The sequence below is a fragment of the Coffea eugenioides genome, chromosome 1 (genome assembly GCF_003713205.1).
Source record: "Coffea eugenioides isolate CCC68of chromosome 1, Ceug_1.0, whole genome shotgun sequence".
NCBI lineage: Eukaryota > Viridiplantae > Streptophyta > Magnoliopsida > Gentianales > Rubiaceae > Coffea > Coffea eugenioides.
In genome coordinates this window covers 52,508,695-52,521,833 of record NC_040035.1, presented here as the reverse complement: position 1 = coordinate 52,521,833, position 13,139 = coordinate 52,508,695, and the positions used below count along the sequence as shown (strand labels likewise).

The 13,139-nt window shown below is 36.3% G+C and overlaps 1 protein-coding gene across 3 annotated transcripts; it reads left to right on the top strand.

Annotated features, from left to right (window-relative positions):
- Positions 1-5,257: 5,257 nt before the first annotated feature.
- Positions 5,258-12,251, top strand: LOC113759348 (beta-Amyrin Synthase 2). Of its 3 annotated transcripts, none has more exons than XM_027302062.1 (19): positions 5,258-5,475; positions 5,643-5,891; positions 7,527-7,712; positions 7,803-7,892; positions 8,019-8,216; positions 8,350-8,434; positions 8,873-9,039; positions 9,151-9,339; positions 9,455-9,568; positions 9,736-9,855; positions 10,345-10,467; positions 10,573-10,671; positions 10,819-10,875; positions 10,968-11,014; positions 11,099-11,242; positions 11,326-11,503; positions 11,590-11,670; positions 11,757-11,840; positions 12,017-12,251. In XM_027302062.1, the coding sequence occupies exons 2-19, from the start codon at positions 5,691-5,693 to the stop codon at positions 12,131-12,133; spliced, it is 2,280 nt and encodes a 759-aa protein (XP_027157863.1). In that variant the 5' UTR covers positions 5,258-5,475; positions 5,643-5,690; the 3' UTR covers positions 12,134-12,251. The 3 variants fall into 3 exon arrangements, with proteins under 3 accessions (XP_027157863.1, XP_027157745.1, XP_027157806.1); XM_027301944.1 differs by having other exon boundaries at positions 5,580-5,891; XM_027302005.1 differs by lacking the exon at positions 5,258-5,475 and having other exon boundaries at positions 5,570-5,891.
- The last annotated feature ends 888 nt before the right edge of the window (positions 12,252-13,139 follow it).

Sequence of the window (13,139 nt, the reverse complement as noted above, 5' to 3'; positions counted from 1 at the left end):
TGGTGCATTGACTGAGGAATCTGAAATTTGGCATACTTATTTACTCTGCCGGATGTTGAAGATGGAAGTTTAAACCTGAGCAAGAGACAATTAAATAAAACAATCCATAATTGGCACTCCACATGTGAAAGTTTTAGCTTAATCAGTCAGTCCTCAGTTGGAGAATTGGAACTCAACATTAGCAGGTGGCGTCAGAGCGACAATTTTAGTTAATTTAAAGCCTGTTATTTGAAATATTTTGGTTTGCCAGACATTAAAATACTCTTATCTTCAGCCAAAAGACTAGCAATCATTAAATTGCCAGTCTCGTTTGGATTGAAATTTTTTGAAGAAAATTTTTACGTTTCCTGTGATCATATTTTTAAATCACCTTTTTATTTTATATATATCAATTTGCTACGGTATATTTTAGTACAGAAAGAGTAGAAAATGGCAATCCAAATGCAACTAAGCTGTAACATTTAAGCTTAATTTGTCATAGTTGGAGACTTGGAGCTTAACATTAGCAGGCCAGACCAGAGCGAGAATTTCGTGGTTCTTCTTTCTTGTTTTAATAAAGAATTCCGCAGTAGTTAATTGAGGCAAAAGATCTGAGGTGCCCATAATTATATGAAAAGCCAGATATCATTATCATGTTGGGAAAATAAATTGGGTTGGGTAAGACATTAATTTCATTCCTGTGTACTATCTAATCAAACACGAAATTTCTCGTTTGGTTGCTTGACTAACTGTAAGAAAAAAATTTCTAGACTAAGGAACAAATGATTTAAACGACAAAAACAAACTAATGAATAAGTGCATCTCCTTTATTTTAAGTATTCTTTTATTTGTGTCTATCGTCTAAAAATATCGTGATTTAGAGGCATTTTTTTGTAACTAGACTGTAATTGTGACCATACGTACTTCTTTAATATTTTGACACTGTGCATTATTCATGCGGCCAGATAACAAGAAACAAATTCTTCTTTTGTAAGACATGTTATACTTAATTATTGATCATATCCAACAAGTAATCAACATTTGTCATTTTCTTGCTTGGTTACTTATACTAATTTTCTTACGCATCAGACGCCACTGCACTATTCACGTGGTGAGATAATCTTCTTTGGTAAGAGTTAGGGCTGCAAACGAATCGAACCGCTCGCGAGCGGCTCGAGTCAAGCTCGAGCTCAGAATATTAAGCTCGTTAGCTCGCGAGCTTGAATATATATATATATATTTTTATTTAATAATAAAAATACGTATATTATATATATGTTTTTTATTTTTATAGTAAAATTACGTATATATCCTTAATATTTTATTATTTATTAAGAAAAAAATATTATTTTATTTATTTTTTAAAAATAAAATAATTATTTTTTATTTTTTTCGAGCTCGGGCTTGAAAATTGTCGGCTCGTTGAGCTCGAGTTTGATAAAATTCAGTCGAGACTCGACTCGATTAGCTCAAAGTTCGACTCGACTCGACTCGTTTGCAGTCCTAGTAAGAGTTCAATGAGATCAAGAAGAAATTGAGCGCACTAATCGAATAATGAACTACCGGTTCCAAAAATCATGCAGAACATATATGTGTCCACAAGATGATGGGACGTAGTAGTATCTCTTTTGTACTTTACAGCTTGGGAGTTTGTAATTGTAATAATACTAACAAGCAAGCGTGAAGACACAGCCAAAGGCAGAGTTCGGAAATGGGTTCCCATAACTGAATGGTTTATTAGGTAATTAAGAATGCCAGAAGGTGGAGGGCGCCCCGGATCTTCTGTCTCACATTCTGTGCTACTTTTTATTATATTATTATTTCTCCTATATAAACATCATGTTTTAGTTCTTTTTTATTTCTTTAAAATTCAATAACTATTAATTGAGTAAAAAATAAATACAGCAGCTTCAAAAAAATAATATATAATAGAAATTAGAAAATACAGCAGAAAATTCATAAAAAATCTCATTTTTTATGCATTTTGATTTTTTGAGTTTGTTAAATTTTGTGTATAACTCAATTAATAGTTATTGGATCTTAAGAAAATAAAAAAGAACTAAAATATGATTTTTATATAGGAGAAATAGTAATATAACAAAAAATAGAACAAAAAGTAGCACGGAATATGGGACAGAAGATCCTTTGCGGGTGGAAACCCTCCCCCAAAAAAGGCCGAAAAAGAAGTCCAAAATGGCCGACTAGGTTTATGGATGCGAATGGACAAAACCCGTTTGGTCGGTTACCAACAAGAGGAAAAAAGTTGCATGCGTTTGGCGAAGAAAACTACTCTCTTGCGGATTGCCAACGTGAGAAACCTTGGCCTAACTGGAGTTAATTAGTTGGTACTAAAACGAAATCTTTTCTTGAAAAGTTGGAGATTGAAAAACAGGTTTCAAAAGAAGATAATTACGATACAAATGTGGAAGACATGATTTAACAGAGTACTAAACTGCTTTTTCACTTGTTTTCTTTTATGCGCAACCAGGCGCCTGCCTGGGAGTGTTGACTCACGTATCTGCATCGGGCTTGTACTTACCTGAGCATGAAAAAAAGAATTTTTAAAGGAAAAAGTTTAGGAACCTCCACAATCTGGATACTTATTGTGGTTCCTTCTTACTGTGCTGAAAATCGTGAAAGATTGATCCCATCGAAGCTCAACGATACAACTAGGTATAACACAGGAATCATGCATAAATTTACACTCCAGAGGAAAAGGTACTTATCAGCTGTATGTAAGAAAAGCCTTCGCATCAACGTATCGAATTAATTGGAGATTCACGTTAAATTGTTGTCCTATCAGAGTCATCAACATTAATTAATTATGGGAGGAGAAGAGAGTGATGGATTGGATGGTAAAAAAAAAAAAAGGAAGTGTAAATGAGAAATTTTGAATTCAAAATCTCACACCTACACTAACAAAAATTTTAATTACGCAGGAAGATGAGTCAAGTGACATGAAAAGAGTGTACAAGTCAGAAGTCTTTAATTCGAGACTTCTCATTCATGCTTAAAACAAAAAAAAAACTCAATTATAAACTATTAACCATAGGTTTATCTACAAGGTGTTTACTCAATACTCATTAAGACATACTTCGAGCGTTAGATTTTTAAAAAAAAATACAATTAATTAAAAATATATATATAAATATAAGAGGGGATAATAATCATAATTAGCGAAAGTGCACAGTTGACTGCGTATACTGTGGGGCAAGGAAGTGGGCTACTTCAGAGACGCACTCAAGTTCAGACGCCACTCAGCCTGCCAAATAAATACTGTACTAAAGAAATTAACAAGTTTTTGTGTGGCTTCTGGGAATCAACTTTGGCAATCGTGAGAATCTGATCATCAACCAATCGTAAATGGGGGTACGGGATTTACCCACCAATCAAATACTCATCAAGCTGCTCAATTAGTCCACAAACTCGCACGTCAATGTTGAAGTCAAAGTATGCTCACTACTGTTTACTTTTCTCCTCCTCCTCCTTTTCTATTTATTTCTTCTATTTGAAAAGTACTATATGTTGACTTTAGTTGAGTACATGATTGACGATTTGAACTTATTCCCCAAATATCTCTGTATGCGATACTCTACGTTTCGGTTGTGTATTTCATTAGCTTTCTGAACTTCTTTGCTAAAGTACCACTTTCATTAGCTTTAATTCACTCTTTTGGTCATCAATTCTGACACAAAATTTGAGGGTGCGATATATCTATCACAACGTAGAAAGTAGAACCAGGTTATATTTATGTGCCTAAACATGTTTAATTCTAAATGCTTTATGAAAAAAAATAATTAGCTTAATGCAGTTGGCATGCTGATAAATTCAAACCCAACTTAAAGGACCTTCTAATAAAGACAATAATAAGTCTTTACGAACTTAGCTTGATAAGTCAACGCAATAATTTTGTTATGAAACTAATAACATATAAACTAATAAAGGTGGATAACATATAAAATAGGGACAAGAAGATTAGTGAAAGGGATTATTTCTCGCAACGGATCGTCTGTCCCATATCCTATGCCATTTTCTATCCCATTTTTTATTATATTGCTATTTCTCTTATATAAACATCATGTTTTAGTTCTTTTTTATTTCCTTAAAATCCAATAACTAGTAATTGAATAAAAAATAAATACAATAGCTTCAAAAAAGCAATATGTATAGTAGAAAATTAAAAAATACAGCAGAAAATTCATAAAAAATCTCATTTTTTATGAATTTTGATTTTTTGAGTTTGTTAATTTTTTTGTATTATTCAATTAATAGTTATTGGATCTTAAAGAAATAAAAAAGAACTAAAACATGCTATTTATATAGGAGAAATATAAATATAATAAAAAATGGAACAGAGAATGGCATAGGGTGTGGGACGGAAGATCCGTTGGCATTATTTCTTTCATTGAACTGTGTGTTCAAAGGATCAAAGCTAGAAATGAGTTTTCTAAATGTTCAATCTGTCGGTGATGCAAGACCGAAAGTACAGGTACCAATATTAATACAAATACATGAATTTCGCCGTTTAAATTCATGAACTTAATTAGTAGTTTCATATAGCAAAGTTTGAAAAGATACATAAAAACACTGATATAATAGATCTTATACGGAGATGTATGTTTTAATGTATCTATTAGGGCAGTCACACTCATTATTCACTAATTTGATAACAAATTCCAATCTATTAGCTACCCTATCTTTAATTCATTTATCAGGCAAGTTGATTTACCAAAGCGAATATAGATAATAGGTACATGCCTTGGCGTGTCTGTATTGAGTCACGAAGTACAAACAGATAAGTTGTTGGCGTTACAGCCAGAATCGGGAACAAATTAATAGACGTTTAGAAGAATGCCAACTAATTAGGATGGTATTAGTACTCGCCAAAAAAAAAAAAAAATTCTTCTTTTTACTCGCTTCTATGCTTGAGAAAGTTGAGATTTCGAATCATTTTGATACCATACGGCTTCCAGTGTTCCCAAGACAAGCAAAAAATTCAAATAATATTAGAATATAATTAAATAAAAAAGATTAAAAAAAATGCCCATTGTTGTCCTAAATAACAAATGCAAGACAAACATATTTTGACTCCTAGGGGCCTCTCCTAAGTTGCTGACGAAAGACCAACAAATCAGCACTCAATTTCCATGCTAAAGATGCCATTATGCAGTATCTTTAGTGATCAGTGGAGTTCCGCCAGCCCCCCTCAATTGCCTAGCAGTCTTATAAATTGCCAGGCCAAACTCTGCATCACTACCCTAACAACTCAAAACCAAACCATTCCGTCCAGACCAAATATCCTCAACTCATCAGTTGAGGAGTTTGCATTTCTTGTCTCCGCAAGAAAAGTGCTTCTCCAACAACCCAAAAAAACCCCGTGGTCAATCCCTTCCGCACAACCCAACCAAAAAAGGACAGAGCAAAAAATCTCTGTGTTTCTCTTCTCTTCTCTTCTGTATTAATTAGCTTTATTGCCTTGTACCTACAGTCCGAGAGGTAGGTTTCTTGAACTTGCTTTTCTAGTATATACTGCATGCTTTCTTTCACGCTCGTACACGCGCAAGAGATGTCTAAACTTGCATGATTTTTTTTTTCCTAAGGACCATTTGGGGCAAATTGAGAAGCTAGCGAACTGATTTGGACAGCTTGTGGATTTTCTGCAGTGTTCTATAGATAGTCCTAGTACTTATTGTTAGAAGAAGAAGAAGAAGATGTGGAGACTAAAGGTCGCAGAAGGTGATAACAGCCCTTATTTGTATAGCACCAATAACTTCGTTGGCCGGCAGATATGGGAATTCGACCCGAACGGCGGAAGCCCTGAAGAAAGGGAAGAAGTTGAGAATGCACGCGTTGAGTTTTGGAACAATCGCTACCAAGTTAAGCCCAGCGCTGATCTTCTCTGGCGCATGCAGGTTTCTATCTCATTTCTCAACAACGTTAATTCTATTTCGTCCTAGGTTTTTTTTTTGACTCCCCTAAGAAAATCCACTATTCCACATTTTTAATATTCTGTTTTTTTGTTCTTTACTGAAGGCCGAAGGCTACCCACTGTCCAAGTACTCTTTTTTTTTTTTCTCTCTTTGCTAAGTATTTAAGTATTGCGAATACTAGTATAAAAAAGGTAAAACGTGAATGTACACTTGTCATGCTGCATCACTGCAGATTTTGGAAAACATAGTAAAGCGATTCATTTTCAGTCCATTTTGGTTGCGTATTTCTAATTTCCACCGATTCAATTATATACAATTGTATACATTACAAGGACTTAGCAGTTCTCTAAAAGTTAGACAAAAAAAAAAAAAAAGAACTTGGTGAAGAAAAGAAATCAAGAAATAATCTTTAATTAATACTGCTTGAAAGTAAAAGAGATAGCTATTCAACAAACCCGCGAGCTTCCAAGTTCTAACTTTTAAGCTTTGGCGGCTGCCAAGTCGTAAGATATGCTACGCGCCTAGGACTGTCAATTAGGGCTGAGCTCGGGCCTTACAAAGCTCGGCCCTTTCTTGGCCCGGCTATATTTGTCATTAATGTGTGTATGTATACGCATGTAATTTTTACTTTGTTCCTTTTTAAGATTAAGAATCTCCTTTAAATTGCAAAGTATGCATGTTTTTAATTGCTCGATTTATATCTCTTCGAGTTTGTCTATATTTATTTATTTAGAGTTTTGTAGTGGATCAAAATTTCCTCCGTTCAAGACCACCCTAACTCAAACTTGCCAAAAGCCGACTTTGTGGAATGAATTTTTGTTCAACAGATTGTCGTAGAAATTAATAAATATTATTAGATTATGTATATTGCATTTGCATGCAACGATGCAGTATCTCAGATAGTATTACAGCTTAAAGAACAATGTGATTTCCTTCTTGCCTGCATATAATATGTACTGATATAAGTACCATTACATCCATATCTATTCAATATCTATTCATGATTCAGACATACTTAGTATGAATTTGATTAATTCCATGTTTCTTAACAAAACAAAAAAGTAAACATTTTGAGCTTGACTTAGCCCACTACCAACCTTAGTATCCACATTTATTTGAGTTGGCTTTGACTGGTAAAGTTCCGAGCGAATATCCGACAGCAATGGTCAAAATACGACATCAGTTAAAGATTGAAATCGACAAAGCAAGGTTACAATCGTCACGCAGGAAATAATTAGGTTGGCTGATACTTTCAGAAAATGGCCATGGACCATCTATTCACTATCCATGTGTGAATTAATTTTGAGATGTGCTTCCAATTCCTATTTATGTTTGAAAACCAAGTGCAGTGGGTGCTTTCAAATGGGATGTACTGCTTTTGTCGTCTATGAATATCAAAGAGAGAATTGACCGTACTAATGCTAGCTATTAAAAATGTACTACAAATAGTGGAATATTTTGGCTCTCTCTTTTCAATCTGACCTTATGCGTTGCTAAGCCAACTATTGATTACAATTTACAAGTAAAGAAGCTATCATCATAACCTAGACTTGGAATTTTGTTTATTTCCGTCTAATTGCTGTTTCTTGGTGATTAATCTCCTCTAATTAATGGCAGTTTTTACGAGAGAAGAATTTTAAGCAGAGCATACCACAAGTGAAAGTAGAAGATGGCCAAGAAATTACCCACGAGGTGGCCACTGTCGCTTTACGCAGGGCTGTTCACTTCTTCTCTGCCTTGCAGGCTAGTGATGGCCATTGGCCCGCGGAGAATGCTGGCCCTTTGTTCTTTCTTCCACCTCTGGTGAGCCCTCTGCATCAAAGCAATGTTCAAAATCCCAATTAAAAGAATTTCTCAGTTTTCTAACATTTTTTACTTGAATGCAAAATGTAGGTCATGTGCTTGTATATAACAGGCCATCTTAACTCAATTTTCCCAGCAGAGCACCAGAAAGAAATTCTCCGGTACATTTATTGTCATCAGGTACATAGTCCCCCCCCCCCCCCCCTTTTTTCTTTTTTTTTCTTTTGGGCTGATAAAGCATAAAAAATTAATTTAGTAAACTATCTTTTAGCCAATTTTTGGTTCGATTAATAACTAAAAATGCAGAATGAAGATGGTGGCTGGGGATTGCATGTTGAGGGTCACAGCACAATGTTCTGCACAGCTTTAAGTTACATATGCATGCGGATTCTTGGTGAAGGACCTGATGGTGGTCTGAACAATGCCTGTTCTAGAGCTAGGAAATGGATCCTTGACCATGGTAGCGCCACAGCAATGCCTTCTTGGGGAAAGACTTGGCTTTCGGTATGAGCTACATGATCAATGATCATACTGAATCACCAAGAAGTTTTTTTTTTTATTCTATATTTTCACCAAAAGAATTTTGTCATTTACTTTGACACTAAAAAGTTCTTCTGAACTGTTTTATTGGCCCTAGATTCTTGGATTATTTGACTGGTCTGGGACCAACCCAATGCCCCCTGAATTTTGGATTCTTCCATCTTCTCTTCCTATGCATCCAGGTTAGTGAATTCTTGATTGTTTCTTTTTCTTCTTCTTCTTGGTTTTGTTTTGTTAGGGGCTGGACGGGGAATCAGGAGCTCTACTTTTCTGAAAAATGGCTTTTATGTTTGTGTACTACTACAGTTCTACTTGATCAAACATGTCATCAAGAAAAATAAATTGAACATTAAACTCGGAGTTGCACGGTTGGTAGGAGATTCATCCAGCCTTGCTGGCAACTTGCTCTAGGAACCTATACTAGAAAGAAACGTGTCAAATTGTCAGATTAAGTCGAACTTGAACAACATGAACAATTCCCGAAACATGATAACTGTATAGTTTACATTCAGCTCATTCAATTTTCAATTATCTTTCGCTACTTCTCTTCCTAAAACCACTTCTGCTCTGTATTCTTTCACTACTTAATTCATTTTGTACATGTTTTCTCTCGAGTGCAGCAAAAATGTGGTGTTACTGCCGAATGGTTTACATGCCAATGTCATATTTATATGGAAAAAGATTCGTAGGGCCAATTACACCCCTAATTTTACAGCTGAGAGAAGAGTTGTATGCTGAACCATATGATCAAATTGATTGGAGAAAAGTACGACATGTTTGTGCAAAGGTATAACTATGAGAGCAGTGGTCAATTCTTTTGTCCTCTTCCCTTACTTTAAATCTTCTGTCAATGCTTCCATTTTAATTTACAACTAATCCCTGAAACCTATTTGTGCAGGAGGACCTCTATTACCCTCATCCCCTGATCCAAGATTTGATATGGGACAGTCTCTACATTTGTGCTGAGCCTCTTCTGACTCATTGGCCTTTTAATAAGCTGAGAGAGAGGGCTTTGCAGACTACCATGAAACATATACATTATGAAGATGAGAACAGTCGGTACATCACAATTGGATGTGTTGAGAAGGTGAGGCGGCAAACATTAGAAGGAGATAGCTCCCATATTATCACGACACTGTCTGGCCTTTCAGTTTCAGGTTAATGATTGGTACAATATGCTGATACATAATTAAACTTTCTAGGTTTTATGCATGCTTGCATGTTGGGTTGAGGACCCAAATGGGGATTACTTCAAAAAACATCTTGCTAGGATTCCTGACTACATATGGGTGGCTGAAGATGGAATGAAGATGCAGGTTAGCAAGAATGCATTTTGATTTGAATTATCCACTGGATATTGTATAGGTATCCTGTTGGTGCTGATGCATGCCATGTTTTGCTTGCAATCAATGTTATAATCACTTTGGTTCTTCCAGCATTAACCATTTCACTTGCTGAGCATCTCTGTTGCACTGAAACGCAGAGTTTTGGCAGCCAAGAGTGGGATACTGCCTTTGCCCTTCAAGCACTTCTTGCTAGTGATCTAACTGAAGAAGTAGAAGAAACTCTTCGAAAAGGACATGATTTTGTCAAGAAGTCTCAGGTTTCAATTTTAATAAGATTTTGGCGTTACTTACAGTTTATTTGCATTCTGCTGTTAAGACCATGGTTCGAAGTCTCGGCCGAGTCGTCACCGTCTCGGCCCCTATCGATAGATACCGTGACGAAACGATACCGAGATACTTGACTCGCCGAGAAATCGGCCGAGACGTCACCGCGACGGATTAACTCGGCCGAGTCACTCCGAGTTATCCCGAGTCAAGACGAGAAATCGGCCGAGTTACACCGTGACGGATTGACTCGGCCATTTCTTTTGCCATTTTTTATTATTTTTGTTTAGCATACTTTTTTTATATTATTAACAATTTTTAGAATATTAAATACTTTAAAATTTGCGTCTCACCGAGACCGCGACCGATATGCCGAGACCGATGTGGAACGTTCCGGGCCGCGACCGTGACCGCGACCACGACTTTGAACCATGGTTAAGACATTAAATTTAGTTATTCGTGTGACCCTTGACTTGTTATAGGTGACGGATAATCCTTCCGGTGACTTTAGAAGCATGCACCGCCATATCTCTAAGGGATCATGGACCTTTTCAGACCAAGATCACGGCTGGCAAGTTTCTGATTGTACAGCTGAAGGATTAAAGGTATTTAGCTCAACCAAAAGCCTCTTTGCAGTTCGAACCATTTAAATGAAATACAGTTACTCCAGATTCTCATCAAACGGTCTTGACTCTTACTTGAATTATCAGTGTTGTCTCCTGTTCTCTACAATGCCTCCTGAAATTGTTGGTGAAAAACTGGAGCCAGAAAGACTCTATGATGCGGTCAATATATTGCTCTACTTACAGGTAAACATAATGCTCTTGCCTACTTCCCCGTAAACCCATCTGCTTGCTTTCTCATATACTAAAACTGAAGCGTGTCATTTTTCTGTTGCTGATTTATTAGTTGATTCTTTGCTGTCAATGACTCAATTTTGTATTGCACAATTACAGAGTAAAAATGGTGGTTTATCAGCATGGGAGCCTGCAGGGGCGCAAAAATGGCTAGAGGTAGCTTCTCGATAATAAGAAGAGCAGAACAGTGGTTTAAATTTGAAATTTTAGGAGTAAATTGATTTCTTTTTCTGTGTTTGTCTTCGCAGCTGCTCAATCCAACTGAATTCTTCGCTGACATTGTTGTTGAGCATGAGTAAGATTTCTCTGTCCCCTTTTTCTCCCTGCAAACTCTGCATCCTTAGTTTTGCTCATTCAGGATCCATGATAACGAGTGCAGGTATGTTGAGTGCACTTCATCAGCAATCCATGCTCTTATTCTGTTCAAAAAACTATACCCTGGACATCGCAAGAAAGAGATAGAAAGTTTCATTACCAATGCTTCTAAATATCTTGAAGATGTTCAGATGCCTGATGGTTCATGGTATAATCCTCTTTCAGGCTACTAAACTGTGGGTAATGTAGCTTCCCGTAATTTCAATCATCTAACACAAGAGTCATTTACAGGTATGGAAATTGGGGCGTGTGCTTCACATACGGCACCTGGTTTGCTCTTGGAGGACTTGCAGCAGCAGGGAAGACATATGACAATTGCCAAGCTGTTCGCAAAGCAGTTGAATTTCTCCTGAAATCTCAGAGGAATGATGGTGGCTGGGGAGAAAGCTATCGGTCCTGCCCTGAAAAGGTAATGCATATGAAACTGATAGCATGATACAAAAAATGGAAAATCGCTAAGTGGCAAGTCTTTTAACCATATTTTCTCATAAACAGAAATACGTTCCTCTCGAGGGAGAACAATCAAATTTGGTGCACACAGCCTGGGCAATGATGGGGCTAATTCATTCTGGACAAGTAGGTTTCTTGTTAAAGTTAGATGCAGTTTCAATAAATACCAGGGTCGTCTTTCCATAATAACCTGTTATATTTCATTTTGACAGGCGGATAGAGACCCTAGGCCGCTCCACCGTGCAGCGAAGCTATTGATCAATTCTCAGATGGAAAATGGAGATTTCCCACAACAGGTAAGGCTGGAAAGCACTGCAAAGTTTCCATTCCACGTTCATACGTAGATATGCCTCAGAAATTTAAGTACAAGAAGGAAAAGTAACACATCCAGAACGGAGGATACGGTGGATAGATATATGAGCAAATTGCACAGGAGTACTTATTTATTGTTCATGTTACTTTATCTTTGCAGGAAATCACTGGAGTTTTCATGAAGAACTGCATGTTACACTATGCAGCATACAGGAATATATATCCATTGTGGGCTTTAGCAGAATACAGGAAAAGGGTTCAATTGCCAACCAATTGAGATCTATTCAAATCATAATATTGTACATTGTTATTCCTATTCTGTATTCGGGGCAAAGATGTGTTCCCAGAAAAACCGGTTGCTGAATAAATTTGTTCATAAGTTGGCTCTTGATGTATGAGAAATAATCTTCATTTACTTGTATCAACCTTGTCAAGAGAATTGTGCAGTATTATCTTCTTAGACTTAATTGGGCCTACAGAACCTGCAGTTTAAAGAAAATGGGCCTCCTGACCTTCGAGCTTTATGAGGGCTCAAAGTTCTCTAGGTTTGAGATTAGAACGAACCGATTGTTGATCTGAAATGAATAAAGGGGGTCTCATAAATTTGCAACCAAATTCAATAGAAAAATGGACTGAGACGGTAAATGAAGTCTTATCTAATTTTTGTTTAATAATTGAGGACCCGTCTGATCTGAATTTAGATGATAAGCTGACAAATTTTTTTTTTTAAAAAAAAAAATGCTGGGATTGCAATTTGCAAATTGATTTTTGACCAAATTTCTTGAGATTAGGCAACATAGTATCGTTGCGGGAGTAAAAGCAGAAAAAGAAAGTCATCGTGGATCAGGACTGGACTATAGCACAAAGGTTCGTGATCATGGTGGAAGTTCTGTTAAAGCCCGGAATGAATTTGCTGCAAAGTTTTTTAGCTGTTGAATATCTTTTCAAGAAAAAACTCAGAATATAAGGAATTAATAAGTTTGCAATTGTTTGGAATTCGTTTCCAATTTGTTGGTTGGTATGTAGTCTGTGCATTAATATATATATATATATATATATATGTCCAGTCAAATGATTAAATTGAGGTGGTATTTTGCTGAATAGAGGGAACATAACAAAAAGGTACGGCAGCTACTTTGCAATTTGAGGACCTGTGATTGTGCATAGCACCTTGTATCTGCAAACAGGACCTGTGGATTATACCAAAAATAAAAAATCTACAAGACAGGAAAGGGCAAAAAAAAAAAGAGAGAGAGTTGGATGATTCTGTTGTTCAATCAACA